At 45.8% G+C, this 27,912-nt stretch overlaps 2 protein-coding genes across 2 annotated transcripts; one reads left to right on the top strand and one right to left on the bottom strand.

Moving 5' to 3' along the window:
- Positions 1 to 4,798: 4,798 nt before the first annotated feature.
- Positions 4,799 to 5,561, bottom strand: LOC6617082. Its single transcript, XM_032722334.1, has 2 exons — positions 5,454 to 5,561; positions 4,799 to 5,325 (listed from the first exon to the last, which is right to left on the bottom strand). Exons 1-2 carry the CDS (start codon positions 5,461 to 5,463, stop codon positions 4,883 to 4,885), a joined length of 453 nt encoding a protein of 150 aa, XP_032578225.1. The 5' UTR covers positions 5,464 to 5,561; the 3' UTR covers positions 4,799 to 4,882.
- A 1,167-nt stretch (positions 5,562 to 6,728) lies between these two features.
- On the top strand, positions 6,729 to 7,682 carry LOC6617083. Its single transcript, XM_032722333.1, has one exon. It carries the CDS (start codon positions 7,051 to 7,053, stop codon positions 7,609 to 7,611), a length of 561 nt encoding a protein of 186 aa, XP_032578224.1. The 5' UTR covers positions 6,729 to 7,050; the 3' UTR covers positions 7,612 to 7,682.
- The last annotated feature ends 20,230 nt before the right edge of the window (positions 7,683 to 27,912 follow it).

A 27,912-nucleotide genomic window follows, 5' to 3' on the forward strand; every position in this document is an offset into this window, starting at 1 on the left:
TGCCCCAATTAAATTGGGAATCAAGCGGCGCTAAAGCGGCCAACAGAATTTAATTAATTGTATTTGAATTTAGAGCGCCCATATGCATAAGTGTGTGCGCGGACATTGGCGTTCAATCAATATTAAGCGATTCGTGTGATCCAGATTTTCGTTTTTCCTCCTGTTGCAGCTGCGGCAAAGCGGTAATCTTTGTTTTTCCGCTTTTGTTTGGCTTTCAGCTTTGCGAGTGTGTGTGTGCGCTTTTCTTTCTCTTATTCGTTCATTTTGTTTTTTGTTTAAAGCCCCACAATTTGATATACACAAATCGATTTACTTGCGCATGCAAATAACTTTATTTGCTTAGTGGGTGTTCGGAAGGGGGAAGGGGCGAGTACAACAGCACAAAGGACTCGCACAGGACACACCAGAACCAGAAGCGAAAGAAAGAGTAAGGGTGGGAAGGGAACAGAAACTGTTAACAAAAAGTCGACAGCCGGGCTTGGCTCAGCAGCCAAACAAATTTGCATAAATCGCAGTTGGTAGCACACAACACAGCCAACACACACACAAACGCACACACGCCGCATCCTGGCGCCCACACATGTGCTTATTCACACCCATACCAATAAATGTGTTACATATATGTCCTGATCCAAAGCGACACAGCCATCGACATCGCCATCGACACGAAGTGAAAGGCGCAAAGACTAAGTGCATGCTTAAGTGTTTTCTTTTCTATTTACGTGCCACAGTGAAGGAGTGAGCAGCAGTGTCGTTTGTTTGCTCTGTTGCGGCTTGTGTGGCACCCACCTAACCACCCACTTAACCGCCTAACCACCCAACCCATCCACCCACAACCCGCTTCATATGTAAATCAAGGTAAACAGAAATCTGTTACAGCATGATACCATTACAATGACATGCAACGGACCCCAAAAGCCCCCCAACTCGGACGGGCCAAAGCCACCACCGAGCAAACTAGATACTTATACACGTGTCTCATATTGACTACGATATGTTATACAAATGAGATATTGATGCCCCACCATTACAACTCGGGCCACAACAACAGCACGCCGCCCATTTAGCCATTCAGTCGTTCGTTCAGGCAGCCAGACAGCGACGTCCTCGAGTGACAGCAAACAACAGGAAGACGATCGGGAAGAAGGAGCAGGGGCAGAAGCAGGAACACGACCAGGACTACGCCCAGGACCTGCAGAAACAGCAGCAGCAACAAATGCACGAAAAGCCGTCGTAATGGAGAAAGCAGGTCTCAAAGTTGCTTGCTTAACCCACTAAATTATATTAAAATATTTAGCAAGTAGTAATACTTCGATTATAAATAAGAATATGAGCTACCCATACCAAGAAAATACCTTAAATTACAAATATCTAAGCATAGGCATTAGTTCATTAAGCCCATTTGGCTTTAATGGGTTAACTTGCTCAACCAGATGCGGCCAACTCCAGGGAGATTGCCACACAAGGAATGGGAGAAGAGAAAGCCTTTCTATGTGCGTGTCCAATCGCAAAGCAATCGAATCACACGGACGCAGATACGGAAAATGGAATGCGGTATCAAAGCTGGGGTAGAAAAAATAGAGGAAATGCACAGAGAAAGCAAGAAAAAAAACTGAGTAATTAGAAATTGAAGAGCAAGAGTGGAAAAAGTAGGTAGTTCTGTTGATGACTTTCTGCTTCTTAAAGCAAACCATATCCTTGGGGCACTTCTTGGCATTTAATAACAGCCATAAGCAAGAATCATCATCATAACCTGTTCCATTGTCGGCATCAATAAGTGAAATCGATGTCCCACAAAACTTGAATTTGATTTTTGTTCGGTCACCGACGAAAATGCAATTACGAGCTGCGCGAAAGCAATTTTCAGATCAATATCTACAAAACAACTTTAGTCCTGTGTAAAGACAAGTTCCAAGCCCCAAAACAAAGATTACGAATTGGGGGGAATCGTGCAAAATGCAATAACTGAATACAAATTTGAAATGTGGCGGAAATTGAAATCGAAGGCGTTGAAGTGATTTCGTCTCGCAAAAATTCAATTGGAACAGCAACAACAGCAACAATCGGGCAAAAGACCGCAGCAAATGTCTTGCACCACAACAACAACAGCAGCACTTCAGCGCCACCCTGCTGAGCCACCATTTCCATTCGCGCAGATCCTGGGAGGTCCTGGCAGGTCCTTATGGTGGCAAGGCTTCTGTTTACGCGGTTATTTGCGCTCCCCTCACACATCCTCGCAATCGCCCTGTGTGTTGCTGGCTGCACAATTTTTTCGCTGCATGCAATTTTAATGCGATTTTGGATTTGATTTGTAACCGAAAAATAAGCCACACAAACTTTTCCCTCTCGAAAGTGGTGCTGCGGTAGTTGCCATTGCTGTTGTTGCCGCCAACTTGGAGTTGTGGTTGCATTGTAGTCGTTGTCGTCGTCGTCGCTCCTGTTCCTGTGCCCCTTGTTGTTGCACGGTTGTTAAGTGCAAATATAAATTCAACGGCAGCGCAAAAATGGGGGAAGGGCTTGCACCCCGCTGCGAGCTGGGGTCAAATATTTATTTGTTGCCGAGCACAAATTTTATGCTGCATACTTTCATGCGCCGCTGCCGCGGCGGCAGCACAATGTGGCACAAGTCACCAGCAAGCTACCCAGCACCACCCAGTACCCACTCCACTGGCAGTGGCACAGTGGAAGCGAGGCGCATAAAACCTTCCGCTGCCATTCAAGTGAAAAAGTTTAAGCCAACTTTTCCAGCCCGAAAGACCCCATACCATTTCTGTTCGCCAGCAATCCAAGCGCGAAAATGCGCGCACTGAAAAATCATTGAACGGAAGCCGCAGAAGGGGGTGCAAATTGGAGGAAGTCGGGGGCTGCCATTGACTGTCACCACAGAGGCCTGCGACTCCAAAAATGCCAATTATGCCCATTGGACGAAAAATGACTTGTACAATGGCCACTGCACGGAAGTGGGCTGGACAATAAGTCGAAAAGAAACTACGAGCGCATTGCGTATGCGCCCTGTTGCCGGCGTAATTTATGCGGACCAGCGCAGCAAACTTAATTAAAGTAACAACACGTCAGCCAGGGGTCAGAGTTCACAGGCCGCTGGCAGCTGAAGAGCGGCGCAGAGTGGCCACAAAACAATTGTAAACTCAATTAAATCCAAGCACCACTGCGGCACTGGGTCCTACAAGACGGACTCTAAACTGCAGGCCCGAGTTCTCAGCTCTGAAGCTACGAAAGGCCTTATATTTTTCAGCAGGCAAAAAAAATAAAGAGGCATTTAACATATATCTCATTTGTAAATAATTTATAATAAAACAAATCATCAGAATGATGCCTGAAATATGACTAATTATGTATTCAAAACTCGACAGATATTTAATAAGCGATTAAATTACTTTTTCTCTGAGTGTGGAGCCTCTTGTGTTGGAGCTTTTCTCCCTGGGCGTGCTGATAACATACGACAGTTGTGACTTTAAAAATCCCTTTTCGCAATTTTTGCACAAAACTTGTGCAGGATTAATGGTCCGAACGGCCCAGGCATCCATGCAATTAAAATGCAACAACAGCGGCAGTGGCAGGAGGCGCTGGTGCAGCTGGAGGAGCTGCAGGAGTTGGAGGGCAGCAGGCATCTAGAATGTGGTGGCAGCAACAGCTGCAGGAGTGGGCGGAAATGGAGCAGAAAGATTGCTGTGACTTCGGAGCGTTTGAAAACTCGCATGTGTGACGGCCGGGGTCCGGAGATAGCCACGCCATTTTAAAGTGGCTGGCGAGGCAGCAAAACGAGCAGCGGACGAGGCGGGGATGGGGATAGTTGCCACACTAGTTAGTGCCCCATGGGAGGAATGGGGCTGCTGCGGCACAGCATTGTCGTCCGCATCCACACACTGGGTCCTCTTTCTGCATTCGCCATCATTGTACGGTTTTTGCCCGCAACGGCCAAAGACAAATAATGCAATTTCCTGACTAACTCATTTTGGGTGGTTGAGCAGCAGGATTGGGACTACCCATTCCGGACTCCATCCGTACTCCATCCTGGCTGTAGTTGCGTGTCACTGACACTTGGCCCTCGCCGCCTCCCTGCCTGCCCACTTAGACATTTATTACCTAGTCGGGGATGTGCAATCGCTGCGAGTGATCAAAGGGCTGGGAGTTCTCATGGTGGAGAAGTAAGAGCAAGGAACAGAAACTGTTGGATGGATCACTTGGAAACCCACTAGATCTGCTTTCAGCTGCCCTGTTCCACGTGACTCCCTTTGGGGCATCTGACGCAATCATTGGCAACTTTTGGTTTCATGTTGCACCACTTCGCACACACCAACAGCGCAAGATTAATGCGGTACGGCATCGAACTTTAAACTCATTTTTAGCCCGACGAGCACAACTGCCACCAAGGACCTCTCGCCAGACGAACATGTGTTCGGCATCGGGAAACCAGGAGCATGTCCTGCAGTTGGTCCTTGTCCTTTCGCTGGCCCCTGTAATTTGTCCCCCATCCGACGTTGTTTGTTTTGCGCAAAAGTTTGCGCCGACAATTGTTTTGCGCTGCGGCAGCAGCCAGCACACAAACTCACAATCCCAATCTCACACATGCGATTGGAATTTTCTTGAAAATGTTTTCCCAACGCCCGGAAATTTTGCTCTTTGCGAGGGGCCAGTCAGGATTTATGGCATACCGAATTGTGTATGTTAGTTCCCGGATATGTCGCAGCAGTTCAATTTGTTGGCTTCAATATGTGTCAGCGCTTATCATATCAGCCCCACTCGACCGCCGCTCATATATCAATTATTTTCCAATCAATTTAAAGTTAAGTTCGGACACTTTTAATCGCGGCAAGTGGATGGCGCTGGAAGAACTATAATTAAAACGCCACACATCGCATCATCAGTCGTCGACGCAGTTACGCAACGAACGCCACTCGGTCCACGCCAAGCATCCCAGATAGCCATCCTGGGACACGAACGCCTTGCCATCGGGACACGGCAGCACCGTGGCTCCCTCGCTGGTGCACAGGTAGAAGCTGGCCACATCGTCGGCGACCTGGGGCTGCATCTTGCTGGTTCCGGTGCAGTCGGGCACCTTGGTGTTCAGGTTCACGCAGGAGGGCTTCATCAGGTCGGCGGGCAGGCAGCCGGTGAAGGTGGCGTTGTTCACGAAATAGTATCCCGAGTCGCACTCGTCGGTAATCACCTTGCCGTCCAGGCAGAAGTAGAACTTCCTGATGTCCTCGCCGCCCCACAGCTCGTCCTCCGACTGGCAAACTTCGCTGGCGGTGCCCACGGAGGCGGCGTAGCCCAGAGCCAGGATGCCAAAGAAAATGATGACTGCTGCAGGGGGATTCGAAAATAGTCGAGTGATTAATAGTATGCGTGATTAAGATTATAAAGCTCATAGTTCCAGGTTGAATTTCACCGAACGCACAATAGTTGAGTAGATTATTCCTAAGGATGTTTACCTTTCAGCATGGTGAATCCTTTATCAGCTTCTTCTCGATTCAAAAATTTAACGCAGACTAAACGAATGGAAGACCACTGATTGGGCTTTTATAACATTCTATCCGATCGGGCAACTTATCGGGACTTTCGAGAGCGGTACCATATCATTGCCATTGCCATTGACTTGTTGACACTTCCGATGATGAACGTTGTGCGCGGCCTGTTTTGGCTTCTGGTCTTGCCCACATCGCTTATCGGGTGTTTTTCTTATGCAGATAATGGCAAATTCTTGGCTTAATTTGCTGTTCTGCCTGTGGCAGATACCACGTCTCAAGTGGTTGGCGATGAGCAGTTCCAGGAACCGAAGTAACTTTGATTTCGGAGTGCCATGGTGCCAAATGTTCGCTTCTCACTGTCACCTGCTGCTCACGTCTGGGAAACTTTTAATTGAATTCCCTGCCGATGGAAGCCCACATCGATAGCAAGCCTATTGGAATTTATGTCGATTATATTGTCAACTTTGGCAGAACTCCACGAAGTTTGCCTATTTAAACTTCTGGCTCGCGTAAATAGAGTGCAAAAACTGGAGAAGCGAGCAAGTAAGGAAGTTGAATTGACAACGTGACTCAACAACAAAAACGGCTAAGAAGTTTTCCTTTTTTCCCTTTTTTTTTTTGTTTTCAGCAGGTTATGGGCTTCGTGTCCTGGCCGCAAAGCGGCTTCTTTGCAGGCAGCGCCAGCTGTGCTCCTCCATTTGGGCGCTCTAAGCCAAATCAATTAGAACTTTTGACGGCAGCTGGGCCTGGAACTGAATGCTCGTACTACCGAAGTCATTCGAAAATGCTCCATTATCTCGGCAGTGGAGCGTAATTAAATTTCCAACTGATTTCTGCAGCAATAATTTCCAATTTGGCTTCATTTGAAAGGCAATTAATGTCTCTGCCCTGCTATCGCTTAGATAAGCGATGTGCATGTGTGTGTGTGAGTCAGCTCGTTTTTGGTAGTCCAAAACTGTAATGGCACTCTGATTCATTCGGCCATGTTAGCAAAGGGAAATTCTGACAATCGAACACCGATGAGAGTAGGAAATTTTTGGCCAGCTGCTGATTGAAATCTTCTGCTCTCGTGCCATTAATTTCCAGAACTTATCGACCGGAGAGCACAAAACTTTAAACCACTCCGCCTTATCTAATCAACAAAATGCTGCCAAAAGAGAGTGACGACGTCACTTAAGACCAAAATAAAAATGCCCGAAAAATCCGAAACCCCGATGCCCGGTGCCCCATGCCCGGTGCCCCATGCCCGATGAAAAATGACTGTAAAAATAGCTTCGATAAGGTTTGCAGGGAACATGGAAAGTCATGCAATGAGCATGGGTATAAAAGCGAAAGACAATGGCGACGACATCAATCAGTCGACTCGGGTTTTTCAGCAGGAAGCATACACATAAATTTATTAACGAACCCAGCTTATGGCCAAATGATGAGAAGCGAGTGAAAAAATATCTGAATTTACCACCCAACTGCAGTTCGCAGTCAAAAAAAAAAACCAAGAAATAAAGTAAAATCAGGCATTCGGACAGTGAGGGAACGAGAACTTTGTGTGTCATAATAATAAATGCTCCGTTGGCTGTTCGTGATGAAATTATTTATGAAAAATAAATGGAGTTACTCCCCCCGGATGCTGCTCCCGATCCTGATCCTGACCATGCTACAGCTGCTGCAGCAGGGTGTGGCAGTCACCGCCGACCCTGACACAACCACGAATGCAACATGCAGACATGCCACGGACATGTGGGGAGATCCGGACCCCAACATATTCTACGTGTGCTCCGATGGCGGACAACCGCTGCAGCTGGAGTGTCCGCCTGGCCGGGGATTTTTCAGCGGTCTCGGTTATCTGGGCTGTTTGCCCTATGACCACTGGCCAGCCTGCCGGCCCTCGGAGGAGCAGGTTGCCGCCCAGTTGTCAGCTGGCTGTGACAGCAGTACCGGCATCGTGCCATCGCCCTGGGCTTCGCCGGATCCCAATCGATTCTACCTGTGTCCCAGCAGAAATGCCACACCTCTGCTGCTCAACTGCGCCGCCGGCAGAGGATTCGTGGCCAGTTCCGAGGTGGTGGGCTGTGCGGACTGGTCACAATGGCGTCGCCAGATGGAGTGCGAGGCGTACTACTGATTCGGCGGTTGGATAACCATGTACAAGCTATATCAATAATCATACCAAATGGTCGTGACTTGTCTACCCCAGACTCGAATATTCATTAATTTATTGGGTAGTCATTCTGCGCCATTTCACTCACTAGTTTTATCTGTAAATAAAGTAAAAAGTATCTTACTGATGTGGGTGTTTTTGTTCAAAATACTGATAAGCGTAGCAAGCGATTGATAACGAAATCGAGTTCCAAAAAAAGAAATTCTAGGATGGCTTTTTGCTTGCAATTGTTTTTTAGCCATTTTATGCTTTTTGTTTATAAATAATTGCGATATTTAGCACAAATCTCATCAATATCCAATTGTTTTTAGCATACAATAATTTTTAGATTGACCTAATGCTTTTCGATTGGCATTGTATTGTTTCGTGTCATTATATATTTAGAGCACTTCGACTGCCAGTTCATTGTTTGGATCTACTTATGGGATTAGTGAATTCCAAATAATACCTCACATGCTGTGCATTGCAATTATTGCTCATTTGAGCATATTTAATGATGATGTGCTCCAGAGTGCGGTGCATGGGGCAAATCCTTTTAGTTCCCACACTCCCGCAAAACCACGCATTATCCTTTGCCATTACTCTCCTTTATGCCGTCCTCTGTCTGCTGGCAACTGAAGGTCTGAAGGCCTGGAGTTCCAGAGGTCTGGAGGTCAGCTGCTTCCCCGCCTTTGATGTGCCTTTTTACTTTGCCCCACCCATGGGTGGGGTTCCATTTTTTTTTTTTTATACGGCGCGGCATGGCAGCTGCTGCTCTGATCCGTGCGGGCCTGGCTCTAACCGGCTCTCAGCCCCGTTTACAGGTTTAAGCCTTTGTCCTTGCCGGCATAAAGCATGGCCCAGGTAAACGGCATAAGAATAATGACACATGCAGCTGGGCGGCGCATAAAAAAGAGCGGACCGAGCTCCACCGAGCTCCCCAACGGAAATTGCATTTTGCTTTGAGCGCGTCCAGATGCAGGAAATTACTGTCAACTGTTAACGCCCGGTGTAGGATCACGACCCCGTCTTCTTTTGTCTGGCTTTAATAAATCTTCAATTTGCATATATTTCTCTTCGTTTTTATTTCGCTATTTCTGCCACGCTTTGCATTCCTTGGCTGGCCATTAATCAATGCCCGGGGATGCGATGGCAGACAACATCACGTATACGCAATTTTAATTGCCACTGATATAAAAGTGCTTAGCGGTTGGGGGCCTTCAAATTAATTAAATGTTTACCTGCTGCTCTCAGCAGAAATCAATGAAAGCGACTTCTAATTTATTGCGTACCAGAGACCAAAGACGACTCACAGGACTCTCGCATCCTGCTGACTCAGGCTGGGAAAAGTAATTAACCGATTGGCAACTGAAACACGGATGATAATTTCCTTGGGAAATACTATGAGAATGGCTTTAACTGCCGCCGTTTGGGGAGGCGGTGCTCCATCCATAAGTATGCCATAAATATAGTTAAAGGCAGTGCAATCAGTTGGGAAATCAATAGACCGCCAGCATCATCGATGTGGCTAATGGAGAGCACACTCCATTCTCCGGGGACCCATGACGCCCCAAACTTCCATATCCTCCATGTGGTGTCTTTGTTAAGGGACTCTCCATTTCGTTGATTGCCCCACCGCAGGCGCAATAATATTGATCGTCTGCCAATGTTGTTCAGCTGCCCTTCAATTTATGTTCTCGCTTCCTGCAAATTTAACCGGGCTCACACACACACCAGCACACGAGCACACGGGGGTTAATGTGGCCATGCAAATCCCAAATATGGGCAAAAATGCAGTTGAAAGTGCCGCCGCACACACACAGTGTTGGTCCTGCCCGGCAAATCCGAATGCGAATGAAAATGTGGCACCAAGGCCAGCACCAGTTAAAAAGCCTACACAGGATGCAAACAGAGACCGGCCGAGGGTCCCTTGCAATTGCAGTTGCCACTGATATACGGGGCTGAAAGGCAGGAGCGGATTTCAGGGTCACCTCTTGGCAAAGCAGTTCGGTTTTTGTGTACCAGTAACTATGTTTAAATCATTTAAATGATATTATATGCGAATAACTAATACTTGGAATCTATAATCAGTTTATTCATTTCAACATTTCTCAAAAGGTTAACTAGCTGGCTAACTAGCTATCCTTAACTCTGAGTGTCCTTTTTTTGTCTCTGCTAATGGGCGATGAGTGTGACAGATTTATGATGATATCACAATTTGGAGTGAACCGTTGAGTGAGATGAATCTATTGGCTGGCAAGGAGCCTCCGCTCCTGGCCGCCTGCTGTGGCTTCAATCCATTTACAGGTGTTTGCCCAGAGTCAATGCATACGCAGCCAGCCGTAAAACATTTGTCACATTTGCATTATAAGCGGCATCAAACCGGGGACCTGCCTTATGTGTGTGTGTGTTTGCATTTGCCCACCAGGAACGGAAGCGGTGGAACTGCTGCAGTGGAGCGCCCAATCCAAAGCAAGCCAGAACAGATCCCGCCCGATCCCACACTGAAACCCACACCCGGATGGCTATGCAATTTATTTGCACAGTGCACTTGCCAATTAATTCTTATCTCAGCAGCAGCCATGCAGGTTGCTTTCCCGGCGACTGCATAAATCAATGTGCCTGAAATGATAACTCATGCGAGAGTGCAGGACGAAGGGTGCCCCCTGCTCTATATACTCTATATACTCCTGTATTCCGGCACACAAATCGTGCTCTAGATCGGCCTTACCCCGTCCCTCCGTCCGTTCGCCAGTTCGTCCTTCGATTGGATTGGAAGGCCCGAAATGAGACGTTACGTGGGGGCATTATGTGTCTAGGAACTGCAGCTCACTCAATTTCATGCTGTCAAATGTGCTGGCAAGATTCGCCTTCTCCGGGGGGCACAGGCATATGCCTTCCCACCCGCTGCTCGGGATCCTTGGTCCCGATTCCCCCATCCCTCGGCCCTTTCCGTCCGCCCAGCGGCTTCTAATTGAATTGCACTGCGATAATGGGCGATGCAGCTTTGGTGGCACCTCCTAATTGAAAAGTGTTGTTCCCGGCAGCAGCAGCAGAAAATTTACGATAAAAGTGCCATCCGTCTTGTGAGTCTATTGAGATTTAAGTTGCTGCTGAGTCCAGAGATAAATGCTTGGTAAATTGAGAGCAAGGGTGAAAGAATCCAGGGGATTATTAACTCTATGGAGCCTGTCATGCGTCATAATGAATTCATTTAGTATTCCATTTGGGATCACCTGTGTATGCATCACCATTATGCATGCATTCTAATTTGATACAAAAGCCAAAAGAGGACTTTCTCTGCTGTCAGTCAAAATGTGAATCCAAACATTATGTCCGCCTGTGTGTGGATTATCCTGCGGACACAATAATAAGTGACTGTCCCGCACATAAATTCACATAATTAAAGCGATCCAATTATAAATTGTTGCGCGTTGCTGGCAGCCTCCTCTTCCTTTGTCTCCGCCGGCTGACAGCAAATCTGGGGACAAGGACAGGCCGCTTCCTGTTTTCCAATGCCACTGCCATCGCCTCAGGTGAGGCACACTGAAGGCCGCTGGGAAATGCTCGGCGCGCCCGGGTAATTAATTATGTCGGCTGCAATGACGGTGCTGAAAATATCCGGTAAGGTAAACTCAGCCAAAGGAGGCCAAAATACAAAAAAAAAAAAAAATGGAAGAGAAAAATGAAGCCAGGCCAGGGTCGTGGGGCCAGCGGAAACGGAAATAAGCACAAACAGTTGGCGACGGCATGAGAGCGGAGAAGCGAAACAAACAAGTCGCTGCGCGCCTTGCCAAAATGATTTATTAGAAACGACATTTCAATTTTTCATCGCCAAGTCTCGGTTCCGCCTTACGGAATAAGAAACGCATAGAAATAAATATAAATTTGCCTGTTGACAAAAATGTAGCAATTTCACATGCAACTAAATGCGTATTTCCGGCCGGAAGAGCCCAACAAAGTTTGTGCGTGGGGATTGGCGAATGTAGGGACGGCACTTCCGCTTTACCGCCATTTTGCTGTTTGATTGGTCTGGAGTCCTTGTTGTCTCGAGCTAAGATCCCCTTTGACGAAGGTGGCGCTCCCGAGGAGCGCCATCAGGCTCAAGCAGCGCACAAAGTGTCCTGGCAAGAGGGCTTGAAAAAGCAAGAGACATGCAAAAAGGACAAATCGAGGTACCCACACAAGCACACACACAGACACACTGACACACACGCAAACCGCAAGGAAACAATAAATTGGCAGCAATGCGAAACGGAAATGTTTGCAACGGAAATAGAGGAAACGCAGCACTGCTGCAGCCACTGCACTGCCACAGCGGCAAAAGTCGCAGTTGTCCTTTGCAATTGTCGCACGGCGAACGGCAAACAAACAAAGTAATTGGTCCACACAAATTGCCAGCCGAAAGGAAAGTGGCAGGACGAAGAAGATGAAGGCGCTGGCCAGACCGGAGAATTGCCACTCGAAAAGGATGAAGAGAGTGTGAGAAGGAGCGAGTAATGGCTAGTAAATTTTATTATGACCATGACGTGGCTACATCTCCCCCCCAGCTCGCTATTTTACCAACCCACTCACCGGCACATAAATTATGCATATTTAGCAGAGTGAAATTGAAAACTAATTAATTACACTTGCAGCCCGAAGCAGCAGCAGCTAAGTGAGGTGGACCCCGTTTGCTGGAGAAAAATGTTGTTCAACTTTTTAATTGCCAGCATCAAGTGTTTTTCAAATTGCTCTTGGCTGTAATTATGGTCGAAAAGTGGCTGAAACGTGAGACATTCTGCGCTGGGCAAGGGTCGTCAGCATTGCTAAGCTAGTAAACAGGACGAAGGAGCCGGAAATGGCCGTTACTCGGGGGTTAACGGGACGGGAGGGGGCTTTGAAAGCCCTCAGCGAAAGTTCAGACACTTGTTGGTTGCTGCGACTCTGCAGCAGTTTTCGTGTTGCCTACTTTGGGGCGACAGCTAAGGGGTACAGTGAATAATGCTCCGAATAGCTCATTATAATTGCATTTTACCACATTTGTCTCTTTAATAAATTAAAAGTGCTAACGAATAAATAAGTTAGTTTTAGCAGAGATAAAATGAGAGCACATTATTAGGCAAATAATTCTAAGCTGTCATAGCCAATACTTACTGTACCTCTTAGCGCTTACATGGGTGCGTGGTTCTCAGTGGTGGGGCTGCTTAATGAATTAATATAAGACGGTTACGGGGATGCTGCTACTGCTGCTCCAGTCAAAAGAAAGGAATCGGCTTAGTGTCGCCCGGGCAACTTTAACCAGGTTCAGGTTGCATTCCCATTCCCATTTCCAATCCCATTCAGAATCCCACAGCTGAAGGCTCCCACGAAAGCCGCTGTTTCGAGGATCCCTTTGCTAATTCAACGCTTTAAATTCAAAGTGTCAATCAAAGCAGGTATTGATTCTCGTTGGCCCAGCCACGCACGGCTAAGACAGCTGGAGTTGGAGCTGGAACTGAAGGTGGATTGAGATTGGGCATGGGAATGGGTATGCGTATGAGAAGTGGAGATGTAGATGGAGGCGGAGGTGGAAATTCAAAGGCAAATGCCAGCCGGCAGGAGTCACGTACTCTGACTGCCAAAGGGCAACCTTGCAATCGACTCGATCCATTTTCCATCACCTGTCTGATGCGATGCCATCGAATTGGAAGCCGTAGGCATAACACAATTTGCCTGGCCAGCACTAAGCCCTTTCGGCTCCGGAATGTTTATCCAAAAAAAGGGTTGCCGACTCCGACTCCGGCCGTATATTTCACAGCAAGTGCCAGGGGGAGTTTTATTAGTTGGGAAGGTCGCAGTCGGTCCGTAACCCTTCTCAAAAACATGATACTAATAAAAATCCATGTTAATGTTGCATGAATACCAAATAAATTGAGGCAGCCAACACGTACAACTCCTGCTCGTTCTCCATTTATTGATTGAACATAAAATTGGGCAATTTCATTGACGTAACAATTTTTTATGCCCTAACCGGCGGCCGGGGAGCAGTTGTTAAAATTGCCCAAGATGCTCGAGGCAAAGACTTTGTCTTCTGTAAATTATTTATATACATCCCAGTTCGAGTGACAAATGAACGCTTTGTGCCGCTTAAGCAGCTGTCACCGTTGAGTGTGTGTCTGGAAAAGGCGCTTATCGATTTATCTTTCCATTTCCGTTTCCGTTTTGGCAGATGCAACCAGATGCAGCCAGTTAGCCAAGCTGCTGCGGTTGCAATAGTGTCACCCCTTTTCTCGCCCATCCAGCTGACTGACTGGCAATCCTCCTCATTTCAAGCCGCATTATTAATGCCGTTCTGCGAGTGCTGGATCTGGCGTTTGCTTGACTACGGATTTTTAGCGCGAATCAATCAAATCACATGACTGCTTGACTAACAGCCAGTGATTTGATTGATGAACTGCGTCAACAGCGAGAGGGGCTTGCTGCTGCCGCTCCCCCATGTCCTTGCCCCTCGATTGACGCACGCACAGCAGGACAGGCGGCAGGACTCAAAGTCGTCCTGACTCTGCGGTTAACTGGCTGAATCGCGGAATTAGCTTCGTGGCGTAAAGAGCGCATTATTGATTAGTGGCTCGTATCGTCATCCTGATGGAGCATTAAAGATGCCGCATTACGGATGCTTGATCAAAATCCGTGACATCGAACGGGGCGTGATGTCTGCTGCTCACAGCTAATGAATATTTAATTTATCGCAAAGGGCTTTGGTTTATTTAAAAGCAGCTGAGTCGAAGTCTTTCAAGTTCACTCCTCCGTAATGTGTTTGCCAATTGTGTGCAGTAGTAGTTTTCTGTGTGCCGTAATAAAATATTTTATTACTTTTTAAGTGTATTTGGTGCTTGTAAAGTTTTGTTGCGTTCGCTTTCTCCTTCGAGCTTCTCGTAATATTTTTTTAATTTTATTTTTTTTTTTTTCGAAATGCGGCATGCAATGTCTCATGTGAGCGAATGACTTGGCATTGTTCTTTGGGTATTTGGCATGCAAATGCCAAGTTGACTGCGAGTCAAGTTGGTGAAAGTCGAAAAATGTCATCGCCTGGCAATGTCCCGAAAATGTCTACGTAATCCGAGTTCTGATGAACTTAACACGATTGCACCGAAAATGAAGCCTCATTTGGGACTCCTTTCAGCCTTTCAGCTTCATTAGTGACACAGTTGCGTATCCAGGTTAGGGCATTTACCTTGGTCATATGAGAGCTGAATTCCCTTTCCTATATTCGGGAGCATCTCTTTTATGTAAATGTGCGAAAATTTCATCGCACACATGCACATCAAATGAAATTGTATTCCTGTGGCGGGCAAAAATACGAAAAGTGTGGGGGTGGCTCTCGTGTTGGGCGGAAAAGCGGAAAATGTCTTACTCTCCCACCGGTGGCAGCTGGCATCCGTGTCCATGACAGGACTCCGGCGACGTCGCTCTGCTCCTTCTGCTTCAGTTGCCGCTGCGGCTCATCATCATCATGAACGGTCGGCGGCGGCGGCGGCGTCGACGTCGTTCCCATTTCATCATTGTCATAACTTTGTGTCACAATTTCGTCCTCCTCCAAGCAGGTCCCATGTGTCCAGGGGGCGAGCACAATTTTTCGACTAGAATGTGGCCACTTCTTTCTCGGGGCTCTAGCGTGACTTGAAACCTTCAATTTTGGCACTTGAAGAAACAGGCTAGACAAAAAGGTGCAGACAGGAAATCTGCCATTTGATTTTATAACTTATTCATTAAATCTAAACCTAAATGCAGATCCTTAGAACATTCCCAAATTATTATTAATATTCAAAGAACTATTTTTTTGATAATCACTTGTATGGAACATACTTTGGTTTTATGTTCTCTAGGCACTCTGTTTCTCTGTGTGATTGCTTATAACCTTCAGCGCCTGGAATTCCATTTGTTTTCAGTTTCAGTTGCAGCACAGCTATTTCGAAGACATATTTACTTTATTTGAAAATACTTTCCTTATTGTTTGACGCCTGTGGGCGTCATTTTGCACCGACTGTGACTGACAGCAACAAAAAACCAAAAAAAAAAAAAACAGGGCCAACTGCGAAAACAAGGCAAAATGCGATGGCAGCTCTTTGGGGCATATTTACACTTCACTTTTGCCGGGCAGTAAAAAATATTTCACATTGCAAATAAACAATCTCCAGGGTGAAGGACACAGATGCGAGTGCCTTTATTCGAATTCAGCATATGTGCAGCAGCTAAAACAATTTATGATGTCATCAACTAGCATATACTGGAATATACCACTGCACTTGCAAATATGCTTAGAAAGCTGAATTTGAACAGAATGCAAAATGTGTGGCGAGCATCCTTAAAAACTTTGTTGTCACACTGTATAATATGATGATTGAAAAATTTGAAAGTAAACTCTGCTTTGCGGAAGGACTTTGCCAGCAGAAATGCAAGCTCCGCAGGATGGCCAAGTTAACGCTCCAAACGGACTGACAAACTGCTTTAAGTGGCCAAACTTGGGCCGAAGCTAAAAAATGCCGGGCGGAGAACACAAGTTGGAGTAACTTTTACATTGTAAGTCCACCAGGCAGGTGCCCCAGAGGGAAAGGAAAAGCGAGGCGAGAATAAATGTTAACAAGATGACGAGGAGCGGGGGAAAATAAGGCAAAAAGTAGATACACGAGCCACTGGTCTGGACATCTCATTGTTTCGCCAGTGAATGGAAAAATTAACTGAACCGGAGACTTGGAGTTGCTCAAACTAAATTTGAGGATACATTAGAACTTTTATTTGCATTCGCGGACCAATAAAGCAAAGTTGGCCTGCGCATATTACGCGCAAATGAAATGCCCGGCCAGTCAATGTACCACCATAGAAATACTGTTTCTGGTCCGCCGTCGATTTTCTTCGGGCCCCCTTTTCACTGTCATTTGGCCAAGTTCTTGGCGCATAAACTTTTGCTGCAACATTTGCCTACCCATTGTTTCCGCGGCGGTTCCTCTGGCCCAAAAAACCCACTATTGCGTGGGTGGTAGGGGCAGCGGAGGTTCGCTGTAACTGCTGCTGGGGGCAGCCAAATTAAAGTGCATTGTACGCTAAAAGTTTTCTGCCAGCAAACCGGAACAATGAAAAGTTCATGAAAATTTTTGCTTCAACGCATAAACAATAAACATAAAACTTTTGACCATTAAAAAGGGGCCCCCTGCCCAAGTGACAGTTGGTTAGTCTGCTTTTGGCCTAAAGAGTGGGTGGTGTGCTGTGAGCGGTGGACGGTGGTTAGTGGGTGCTTGCAATCTGGCCAAGAGGGAAACGGTAGCCTCGAGTGCTTGCTCTCAAAGTTTTCTGTTGCTCTAATGACAAAAATCGGCGTGAATTTGATGTTTGGCCAAAAAGTTTTCTTCCCCCTTTTTTAACAGTTTTCGTTTCTTCTTAGCCAGGCAAGTGAAATTTAGATCTTGAAAACTACAGCAGATTGTCCTTCGAAATCTTTAGAAAATTACTTCAGACGCCTCATTAGAAGCAAAGAGGCAAGTTTCTAATGGAAGTTTCTGGGTAATTTATGAACTAAATGGAAAAGTAGGTAAATAAAATTGAAATTGAAAGTACAGCAAGTTCAAAAACAAAAGGTCATGAATTCGATTGTTGATTAATGTTAGTGGGTACTTTTTCTAAAGTTACATATTATATTTAGTTCGTAATTATTATTTATTTTTTAAAATCCCATTAAAGCAGAGCAAATAACTTGCCTACAAATAAACAAAACATTCGCTCCGAGGATGCTGAGATATCTCTTGGATTTGCGCATGCGCCGCGGATGTGGACTTCTCTTATACCAATAGAGAGATTTCGGAGATGCCGAGAAGAGATTAGCAGGAAAGCAGAGAATCAGAGAGAAAAGGATTTCTCACGTAACCAGTATTATTCAGTTTGTGTTTACATTGTATATATACAACAAGCGACGACAAAGCCGATTTACACTTGCCAGACACTTGGCACTCGGCTCAAACCCCGTACCCCCATTTTGCCATTTCTCCACCATCTTTCTCCGGAGAAACGCGTCGGATGGACGCACGGACAAGCCAGACGGACACGGACACGGAATTGCCGGCAACAGCTGATGAAGTCTGGAGAGGCGGAGTGGGGGGCCAACTTGCATCGTCATACGGATTTTATGCATGGAGTCATAAAATTGTCGAGTAATTCAGCAAGCATGGCACACCCGGGCCGGGCTATTTAAATTTGAAATAACAATTCCAAACTGCTCGGCGAGAAGGAAAGTTTGCTCGAACACGGCGATTCGAGGAGCTCTTAAATTTGCTCACAATGAAGCAAACTTTTCATCTGACTCAAAACATTTGTAACGTGCCAGGGGAAAAAATATTTATTTCAGCTCGTATGTCATGCGAATCGTGGGGGAGCGCAGGAAGGGGGCGGAAGGCATTAAAACTTTGAGCCATTTTTCAAATTTGTCGCGGTTGCCCAGCTCCTACCCCCATGCTCATCCCTCACCCAAAAAAACACACTGTGGAATCAACTTGATAATATCACACGGCATAACCGTGGAAGTGCCCGGCAAGTTAATGCCTTATGACTACGACTACGACTGCGAATATGACCCGACCTGGCGCGGAAACTTTTCTGCCATGTTACGGAATGATTAATGATTATTCCGACCAACTGCGTGCGTCTGAGGTTCTGACCCGCCCTATTCCGCTGGCCAAATATGCGCCTGGAAATATGTTAACGCTTTTTAAATCATCTTGTCCCGTGTCTGCCGGAGTTTCGAATTTGTGTGCGTGGCAGTTGTTTTAAAACATTAATGGTTCTGGAAATTCATGGAAATTATGCTGAGATTGGCATGCGTACAAATCGTTAAAAAATAATAATAGAAAGTTCTGCTTAAAGAATCGTAAGATTTGTTGTTAAGCAAAAGTGAATTTAATAGAAACTTGATTTGGCCAGCTCAGAACATTTCCAGGTCTTTGATTGCCAGTAATCAAGTGCCTAAGTGGCCCTTATTATGGGGTCAAATGGAAATCAGAAATTGGAGACTGCTGGCGATGCAATCAGGAGGCAGAGTACGGCAGAAATTTGGAAAATATAAGGGGATTTTCTTTCAGGGCTGGTCAAGTTCATAAGTTGCGATATCCGAAAAACCTGAAACGAAATTGAAAATGAATATAGTTCTCAGTACTTTGCCTCAGTTGCAGCTCAAACGTCTTCAAATAACAAGCAACCAGCAAGCAACTAGCAGCCGCCCACCATGATCTCTGTGCAGCCAATCCCCCCCAGAGTTCCTCAGTCTGGAAGGGCAAAGCGCATTAAAGTATTTTTGCCAGGATTTTGTTGCTCTTGCTTCTGGGTACACTTAAGCCTTGGCTGGGTATCAACAAACAGTACTTACCAAATCGTTTTCAGCTGCGATGCCAAAAAAGCCAGACAACGCTGGAGACTACAGACCAGGGAGGCCAGGGAGGAACCAGAGAGACCGGTGGAGCCAAAGCTGGAGCCCAGGCGCCCACTTTGCAATGGGAGTGTGGGGGGCCTGCTCCGACTTTATAAATTGCATATCGAATTTAGTAATTTTCTGCATTGTGAGAATATCGTGCGTTGCCGGAGGCCACAGCACATGCCTTCCTATCTGGTCTGGTCTGGTCTGTTTTGGCTGGGTTCTGCTGGGTCTGGTCTGCACTTGGTGGTGAGTCATGGACTGGTTTTGGCTTGGAGCTCTGAGCCTGGACTGCCGCTAATCATGCGATCGCCGGTGCATTGTTGGATCCTGCATTATATTCCACGGCCAGGGAAAGGCACTTGCTGACAGGTTCTGTGCGCTTCCTGCAGTTCCTGCTGCTGCTGCTCGCTGCTCCTCCTGGCCATTTTTCATTTTCATTTAATATTTATGATTTATTTATGTGCGGATGCTTGCTGGCTGTTTTCATATCGTACGAGAATTTATGCTTTCCGTTTTGGCCGGGCTTCGCAATCAGGTCCTGGGTCAATATACCCATGCCACATCCTCTTCCATCCTAGCAGGCTCTTCTAATTTTGTGAGCCCCAAACCTGAGGCAAACAACAATTTCATGCGCCGCTGGCCAGTGACTCTGTAACAATAACAATAGCAGGAGCAGTCAGAGGCGCAGTCACAGTTCCATACACAGGGCTTATTATGCAAATGCCTCACAAAACTTGACCACAATTGCGTTCTCATTTCCAGGACCCAACAGTAATAACAATATCTTCCCTTTATTTTTTTTTTTGGTTTTATATGGATTTTCTGTGGCAGCAGCAATTTCTCGTTTTCCACTGGCTGCGCACGAAACAACAACAACAATGGAAGTGCAACTTTTTCAATTAGCCATGCGGCCAGCATTAGTCTTATCCTGACCAAAAACCTCCCGACCCGCCGACCTTTTGCAGCTTCGATTTAGCTCCATATCAGCCCGGGGAGTTGCTCCAGTCCGAACGGCAGGGCAAACTTTTTAAACACGCTAGCTGACAGCTCAGCGCCATGGGGGCCATTTGCTGTTGAAAGCGGCCAAAGCGTTGCTTACTCTTGCTCACCTGCACAGCTATAATCGATATTTATTTATTTTGGCCATTAAAACAATAACGCAAACAAAAGTTTTCGGGGGGAGCTTGGAGCTGATAGCTGTGAATGGGGAAAAGCCAAGGGCTGTCGTCAGGCTGATAAAATTATTTATAAATATCGGTAGGTGTATTAAAATCGGGTAAGAATTTGAGACTCTTCTCTTTAAATAAGAATTTAATTAAGAATAACAACATTTTATGTAGAGGATAAATAGGTTTTTTCATAATCTTCAGAACTACTTGAGCATCTGATTTGTTCCCTGCACTGGACAATCGGCAGGATCCCATACTTGATTCCAACATTTTGTCGTTGCTCTCGCTGCCAATCAAGCATTTGAGCTGCACACAATCCCAGAATAAATAAAATATGAAGCTTATGGCCTGAAAATTACTCAACAGCCGCACTGACCTGCCCCCGGACGTAATAGAAAAGTGAAGCTCATCCAATATTTAGGTTGGCTGAACTTGGGGCTTCCCCTGACCAACAAAGCCAACCGCTCGCTGACCGCTGTCAGCCACAAGCCAGCGAAACATTAACGGAATTGTTCCTCCTTCGGCGGAGGAAGACAACGGATACATTCTGCTGCCTCATCGCATCCACACACACACTCATGCACAGACACACACACACACACAGACAACTGGTGGAGATACGGCCAAAACGAGAGGCCAGGACGAGAGGCCAACGAGGACGTCCTCCTAGACGGGCTCAAAGCAAAACGAAAATTCCAATAAATTCAATGCGACACAGCAGACACTTGGGAGGACTTTAGGGCATGTCACAGCAGCAGCACATGGAGTGAAAGGAGTGGTGGGCGCTGGGCGGGGGACCAAAAGGAGCAGTAGCCAGACTGGCAGGGGGCGGATTGAGGGGCGTGGCTGTTTGTCTCTGTCCGGGTATGTCGGTCTGTCGGTCTGGGTAGCTGTGAATGTGTGGCAAAGTTCAGACCTTTGACATTTTTGTTTCGGCATGCATTACTCATACGCAACGTAGTCCGCATTAGTCCAATATGAACTCAACTCCCCAGCCAGCTGGCCGAGGAAAACTTTTCTAATATGACAAGAGAGGGAGAGGAAATCTCAACACCCCCCAGCTTGGTATTTAGATATTTTAATGAAAATCTCAGCTAATGCTTACGCCCGTACATAAATAACCTCGCGCTTTCGAGTCGGTTTTTAAAATATGTCCTGGCATGGACTAGTGTCCTGGTATCCTGGTGTATTGCTGTCTTGGCGTTCAAGGCTCCACAGCATGTGTCACAATTTATATGCAAACTTATCAACGTCTCGGTGTCTCCAGAGCATCGTTTGCATGCATACTACTAGCTGCACATGTCTGGGCCAGGAGTAGCAAGCAAAAGGAGAGCAGCTCGATGTGCTGTTAATTCCCATGGCCATGCCAGACCCCGAGTCTTGCCAGGATCAGGAGCAATGTCAGCGTCTGCCGCCTGGCAACATAAGTTTGGGGATTTTTATTTGGCGTCTGGCAGGAAATATGGCTCACAGGCTAACGCATGGCAAACGCAGCTGTTTGTCAAACTGGCTGAATAGGTCTCGAAAGCCGCTCCTGCAATTTCTTTTTTTCTGTAGCTTTTTGTGCCAAACTTGATGGAGGAAAAGTGTTTTTGTTTTTAAAGTTTCTCGCTCTCGTAATGGGATCCATTTTAAAGGAAAATAAAATAAAATTGCAATTATTGCTTACGCGTTGCTGGCAGCCTTTTGTCTTTATTTTTCGTTCTGTTCGCTCCTTTTAGTGCAAAGCCCAACAAAGTTTTGCACATTAAGAAACTTTTAAAGCCCTTTTGCCTTCGCTCTTGTTGCTTGTTTGTTATTTGTTGTATTTTCCTTTTCCCAGCCATTGTTGTTGTTAATGCTGTTAACTTGAAGTTAACCCCAAAATGCTACTTTGTACAATTTGCTCCACGGCGGGCGTAAGCAAAGCAACTGGAAGTGGCCAACTTGGGGGAGCCCAGAGTGTTTAAATTTAAGTGCGGTAATTATTAAAACATTTGTAAAAACGTTGAGAGCTCAGGGCTGATGAAAAATACTTGAGCAGAAGTGAGCGCTTGTCTGTACAAATTAACCACGGCTTGAACTTTCCGCTAACCGTTTCCTTTTTCTTTCTTTTTTTGGTTGCAAACGCGGTCTTGGCCGCCTTTAAATTTTAATGCCTATTTCAACGCGAAATTTCACCTGGCCATTAATTATTTAAATTCCCCCAAAATGCTTTTATCATCAGCGGCGTTCGTGGAATGACAGCGTCCATCTAGGCGGTGCCACGCCCACTGAAGCACACCGATGCCCACCGAAGCCCTGCAGGCCTCATCAAGGCGCGAACATCATGCATGCAAATGAGGCAACATAGCCGCCGAATGGCAGCCATTTTTGCGGCTCACAAAACTATTTTGCATTTCAAATGCACACACAGCTGAAGCTCGACCCATCACGCATACGCACCGTGTCCCGTGTTTTTGGCCGCCGGCAAATCGTATCTCTGGTGAAATTGAAAATAAATAATGTAAAATGAAGGAGGAGCTGGGCTAAGCTGGCATTTTCCATATGCTTACGTTGTTTAGTTGTCTAATGAAGCACACTTTCAGGCGCTGCAGCTCAGGGATACAATCTCTCGAAGGACTAAGAGCTGCGCATCAAATTAGGGCTCAAACCAGGCGTAACGGGACCTGCTTTAGCAGTGCCACATACAAAAAGGTTCAAATCTGTAATTTTAATACTCGAAAAAAGGATGAGATTTTATTACAAACAAAGCATTCGCACTCAAATACGTATGCCCATTAAAATTAACATACAAATGCGTGGGAGCACAAATTCAAACCGTATCCTCTTTCATCTTTACACGTATAGGAACACACGCAAGCATACACCCACACCAATGCAGTTGGCATTTAAACAAGGATTTTCACAACGGAAAATTGCTTTTAATGTTACGCTTACACATCGCTGAGTTTGTCTTAGGCTGGCAAAAGGATGTGAGATCCCCGCCTGCAGGCCCACTTAAGAAGTCCTTCCTGCAGTAGGAAAGTGACGCTGAAAACTGAGAGCTATAAGCTGAGACTGGAGCTGATTTTAATGGGCTTTGCTTGGCCGTGCATTGCGATACAAACTTAATTTAAAATCAAGCTGCAAATCTGCTTAATTGAGGCAGCCGCCCAAACATTGCCCGAGCCTTATCTATATGGATAGTTAAGTGAAGTGGCGCCATCAGTGGCTCAAATGGTGCACTAACTGCCACAAAGGACACTCATTCACACACCCACTCCCCACCGATGGCGATCATAGTTGTGTGATTATGGAGTTGGACAATCGATAAGCACTTGACGAGCGTTCAACGCACACAAGCACTCCTAATTAGAGCTCTCATTCCTGACTCCAATGTGTTGTCCTGGCAGCTGATAGGCGCACTCATGCAAATGACACGAGCGGGGCAGAGGGGGAACAGATTAAAAGGACACTAAACTGCGACAAGTGTATTCGGGACTTAATAGCTACGTTTGCTAGGTTGCTGGTAATGAAAATTATAGAACCGATTACGATATTTACCGAACAATGCATTAAGCACTACATGTTTGTAGGCTTTCATTGTTATTTAACCAGCTCTAGGCAATGCTCAATGAAATCGCCGAATCGTATGTTAATATTGTAAATTCATTTAAATTTTCATCAATTAAACGGCTTGTTTCCATTGCATTGCGCTCGGAAAGGCTGAACAGAACACGGCTGGTTTTAAGACCATTTAAATGCACAGGGCATTACAAAAATTGTGAAAAAAGTGGCCTATTGTGATGTCCGCCGTTGGGCAGCGGCTTAATGTCCTTGCGTCAGGACAATGAGATGTGATTGCGGCGTAATGAGCTCACCCATAAATTTTAATTTATCGCACTTGAAGTATCTTTCCACCCCGCAAAACTATTTCCTTCACGGTCTGCCTCCCTCTGATGGACTCATTAAAAATAGCATTTCAATTTGCCATACGGCGCGATCTCCTTTAACAATTATTTAATTACGCATACGCCGTGCTGGCCGCAAAATCAATTAAGTTTTGTGTGTGCGAACGGCGGAAGCCGCGTGTAAAAGATGTCCTCCGGGCATTGTTGTCTGCGGAAAAAAGGCATCACATTTTTGGCGCATTTAGTTTTTATGAGCGCACATAAATCTCGCAAGTTCCGACCGTTTACACGATGTAAATTAGTTTTTAATAACGAATATATATCACCGACCGAATTTATTGCGGCCAGTGCGAAACCATTTCTGCAATTGCGTTTGCCTTGCCATTAAATTTGTTGCTCCTTTCCCAGGGTCACGCTTTGCTTTGTTATGAATAAAAATTTTACCCGAAAAAAGCAAACTTTAGTTCCAAATTGAAAAAGTTCCATAAATATAGAAATACATACGTATACAGCTGCAGCAAAATACAGAAAAAAAAAACCGGGAGATGCGAACAAAAAGTTCCAGTTAGTTGCCTCCGCTACAGCCATTTTTTCTTATTTTTTATTTATTTTTTTTGTATATTTTTGTATTTTTTGCCCCGCCGACCAGGCTAAAACTCGATTCCGAGTTTGCGGGTATGTGTGACTGGCAAAAATGTGCGGCGGCGGCGTCGGCATAAAGTTTGCTACTTTGTGAAAATTTCATGTCTGCGGCACTCGATAGTGGCCACAGAAATATATAGCCGAGAAAAGTGCTGTCTGGATCGTGCTTTAACTGTTGCCAACTTATTTAGAGTTGCTGCCGTTGCCAAAGTAGATTTTTTTGTACAGAACATTTCGGGTATTTTCATATATTTTTTCACTAGGTTTGATGAGGCAGTGATTGCAGCAGTTAGTTGGATAGAAATAAGGGGTTTCGTTCGTCTCTGTAACTTGTGCACTTAAATGGACGCAAAATAGGCAGTGCTCAACCAAAACCTGAATGAATCATCGCACTCAAACTCGAACTTTTCCTGCTAATTAGGCCCGACATTAGGTCAACAGCTAACGATGCTTGCTGATTAATATTGACAAGTTCGATTTGATTGAACCCAAGCAAACATTGAAAATGCATTTCGACAGCTGATTAAGCACAAAGTTCGCCGCAGTGATTAATTACTCAGTTCTGCGGAAAACCTGGAGTCAAATGGGATTAAATTAGCATTGTTGTGAGTTAAGTCATTTTAGGGTGTTCATTTCCATAATTAATTCAAATCGATTATTTTTTTAGATGTCTGTAATATATGCTAACTACAATTAATGGGTAGTTTCGAATAACAAGTCATAAGAAGTAATATGTTGGTAGGAAACCGGAAATTAAATTAGTTTGCGTGTTTCTTTCAACACTCTGCCATCTAAAGCGCCTTTTTTATAAATTAATTTTTTGTCCAAATCGCATAAATGTTCTAATAAAATTCTGGCGCGGAATCACGCATACAAATACACTCGCTGCCATGGCATACATATGTCCGGGTCGGCCACAACGTAATCGAATTACCCCGGCGTATCCTGGCTTATCCTGTTGCACTGGCCTGCGATGAAAGGAAGTGGCAATGGCCCGCTGCCCGGACATTCGGTGTTTGCCGTGCAGAAACAAATATCGCGGCCAGGGAATTTAATTACAAGCGAAACCCACCACCACTCCCCCTACCCAAAACTCGCACACATGTGCATTCGCACTTAGCCTGTATGTGCGGGTTTGCGGTTACGCTTTCCATCCAAATGGGATTTTTCTCTCTGTACGTTTTTTTTAAATTTTTTTTTTGCTCGCCCGCCGTCGTTTTTTGGTTCATTTTAGTTAAACAAAGAATTTAATTAAAAGTGAAACTGAAATTTTATATTTTCAGCTTGTGTGCTGATATAAAAAGCTCTCTTAATTAAAACTTTTGTCACTCTTGCCCGCTGAATGCCGAACAGATTAAATATTAACTTTCCGCCATAAAGCGCGCGGGAGTTGGACTGCCATATCTGGAATTAAGCCGCAGCTTTGGCGGCACAGCTTGACTGGGCAGAAATCAAAAATGTCAACACAATTCCATCTGGGCGACGACTTTGGCGGGTTAATGCAGTGAGTTAATACAGCCTAACTCTGTAATGCAATTTACTCAAATATCTTTTATTCATATTTAATCCACTTTGTGGCAATTCCATTCGCTCGCAGTCCCAGGCCATCTGCTGTGTCACTCTTTTCTTATCGTCCTGCCAGCCATTCCAGCCATCCCAGCCAGATATCCCAAGGAGTCAGCCATCCAGCCAGGCAGCCATCCAGTCATCCTGCCATTCCGATTTCTCCTCTTCCGCTGACATCTGCAGACCCATGTAATTGGCATTCGAGTCAAGTGCAATTTTGCCGGCAACTTGGCGTTCTCGAGAGCAGAGGCCCAAGATGCTGGGTGGGATCGGTGGTTGGGTGGCAGTTTATTGCGGTAATGGTAATGCAACAGGACCGCCAGCTAGTCACCTCGTTAAAGGTAATTCCGCACAAATAATGCTCATGACTCCATTCTTTCCATTTCCGTTTCCGCCGCTTCCGCCGCAGAAGCGCAGCGCAGACTGCCCGCTGGCGAACCCTGAGCTTGCACTTTTGAATCCTGGTGTCCTGGTGTCATTCTCGTTAGCCGGGGTCGCCTGACTTTTGGCCAACTTCCAGGCTATCACCCACACAGGCCCACAGCTCCTGCACTGCACATTGATTTTGCAATCAATGTTGTTTTTCCATCGTGTCTCCTTATCAGCAGCTAATTTGCATAAGTGCTCGGGCTTACTCAGCAGAATTATCATCCTTTTGCTGGCAGCGGCTCGTAATTCAATTACTTAGCCATTTGTCTTGGGCACCCAAGTCGCATAAATCATAATGAAAGCCCCCACAAATTTATGGCTTTAGTTCGCAATGCAGCACCTTCATTGCTCGCTGATTGTGTGACGTGTTTTTCATTACACAGCTGATTGCATGTAAACAATAAATTTAGCAATTGAACATGCATAAGACTTCGTTACTCTCTCTCTCTCTGTCTGGGAAAAAGGACATAAATCCGAAGGACGAAGGGTGATAAAAAGTCGAGTTGGCACTTTGCACCTCCGAGTGCTAGACGCTAGACTGGGCTATTTTATCTGGTGGGTTCAGAACTTAAGCGGCTTACGATTGCCATGGCGTTACTAATCCCCCAAATTGACATGGTCATCATCGCAGTTACTTACCATCTTGATTGGCATAGCTAATGAGCCCGAATGCCGGGAATACTCGTACTTGTTAATGAAATGCCGAGTGTATATGCCATAGAACGGTTTATGCTTTTTACCATCCTCCCTCCTACCACGATTTCCCCAATAGTTGCGCTGGCAAAATTGCTTTAATTGGGCTAACGAAATTCGCTGTTGCCACGCCCCCTTTCGCCACCCCTCATCCCCCATTCCCCGTTTCCAAGGGAGCTTTGTTTGTTTGCTTTTGTCTGTCTGCCTGACTGCTTAGCTGGTTGGCTGCCGTTTTTGGCTTTCCGCACATCTCCGCTCCAGCTTTTGCTGCTGTTGCCGTTTTTGCGCAAAGTTTCCGGGGTGGGAAAAGCTGGATCTGACCGTCCCGTTGGGTAGGTAGGTGCTAATAATCGATATTATTTTGTTGTCTTTGGCAACAAAAGTTTACAGCGCTTTTTGCTGGCGTTTTGGCTTAAAATTTAAACGTGGAATCGAGTTAGAAATGCACGTGTAATGGGAATTAAATTAAATTCACGTTAAAGCGACAAACAGGGGA

Source organism: Drosophila sechellia, chromosome 3R (genome assembly GCF_004382195.2).
Source record: "Drosophila sechellia strain sech25 chromosome 3R, ASM438219v1, whole genome shotgun sequence".
Classification (NCBI taxonomy): Eukaryota; Metazoa; Arthropoda; class Insecta; order Diptera; family Drosophilidae; genus Drosophila; species Drosophila sechellia.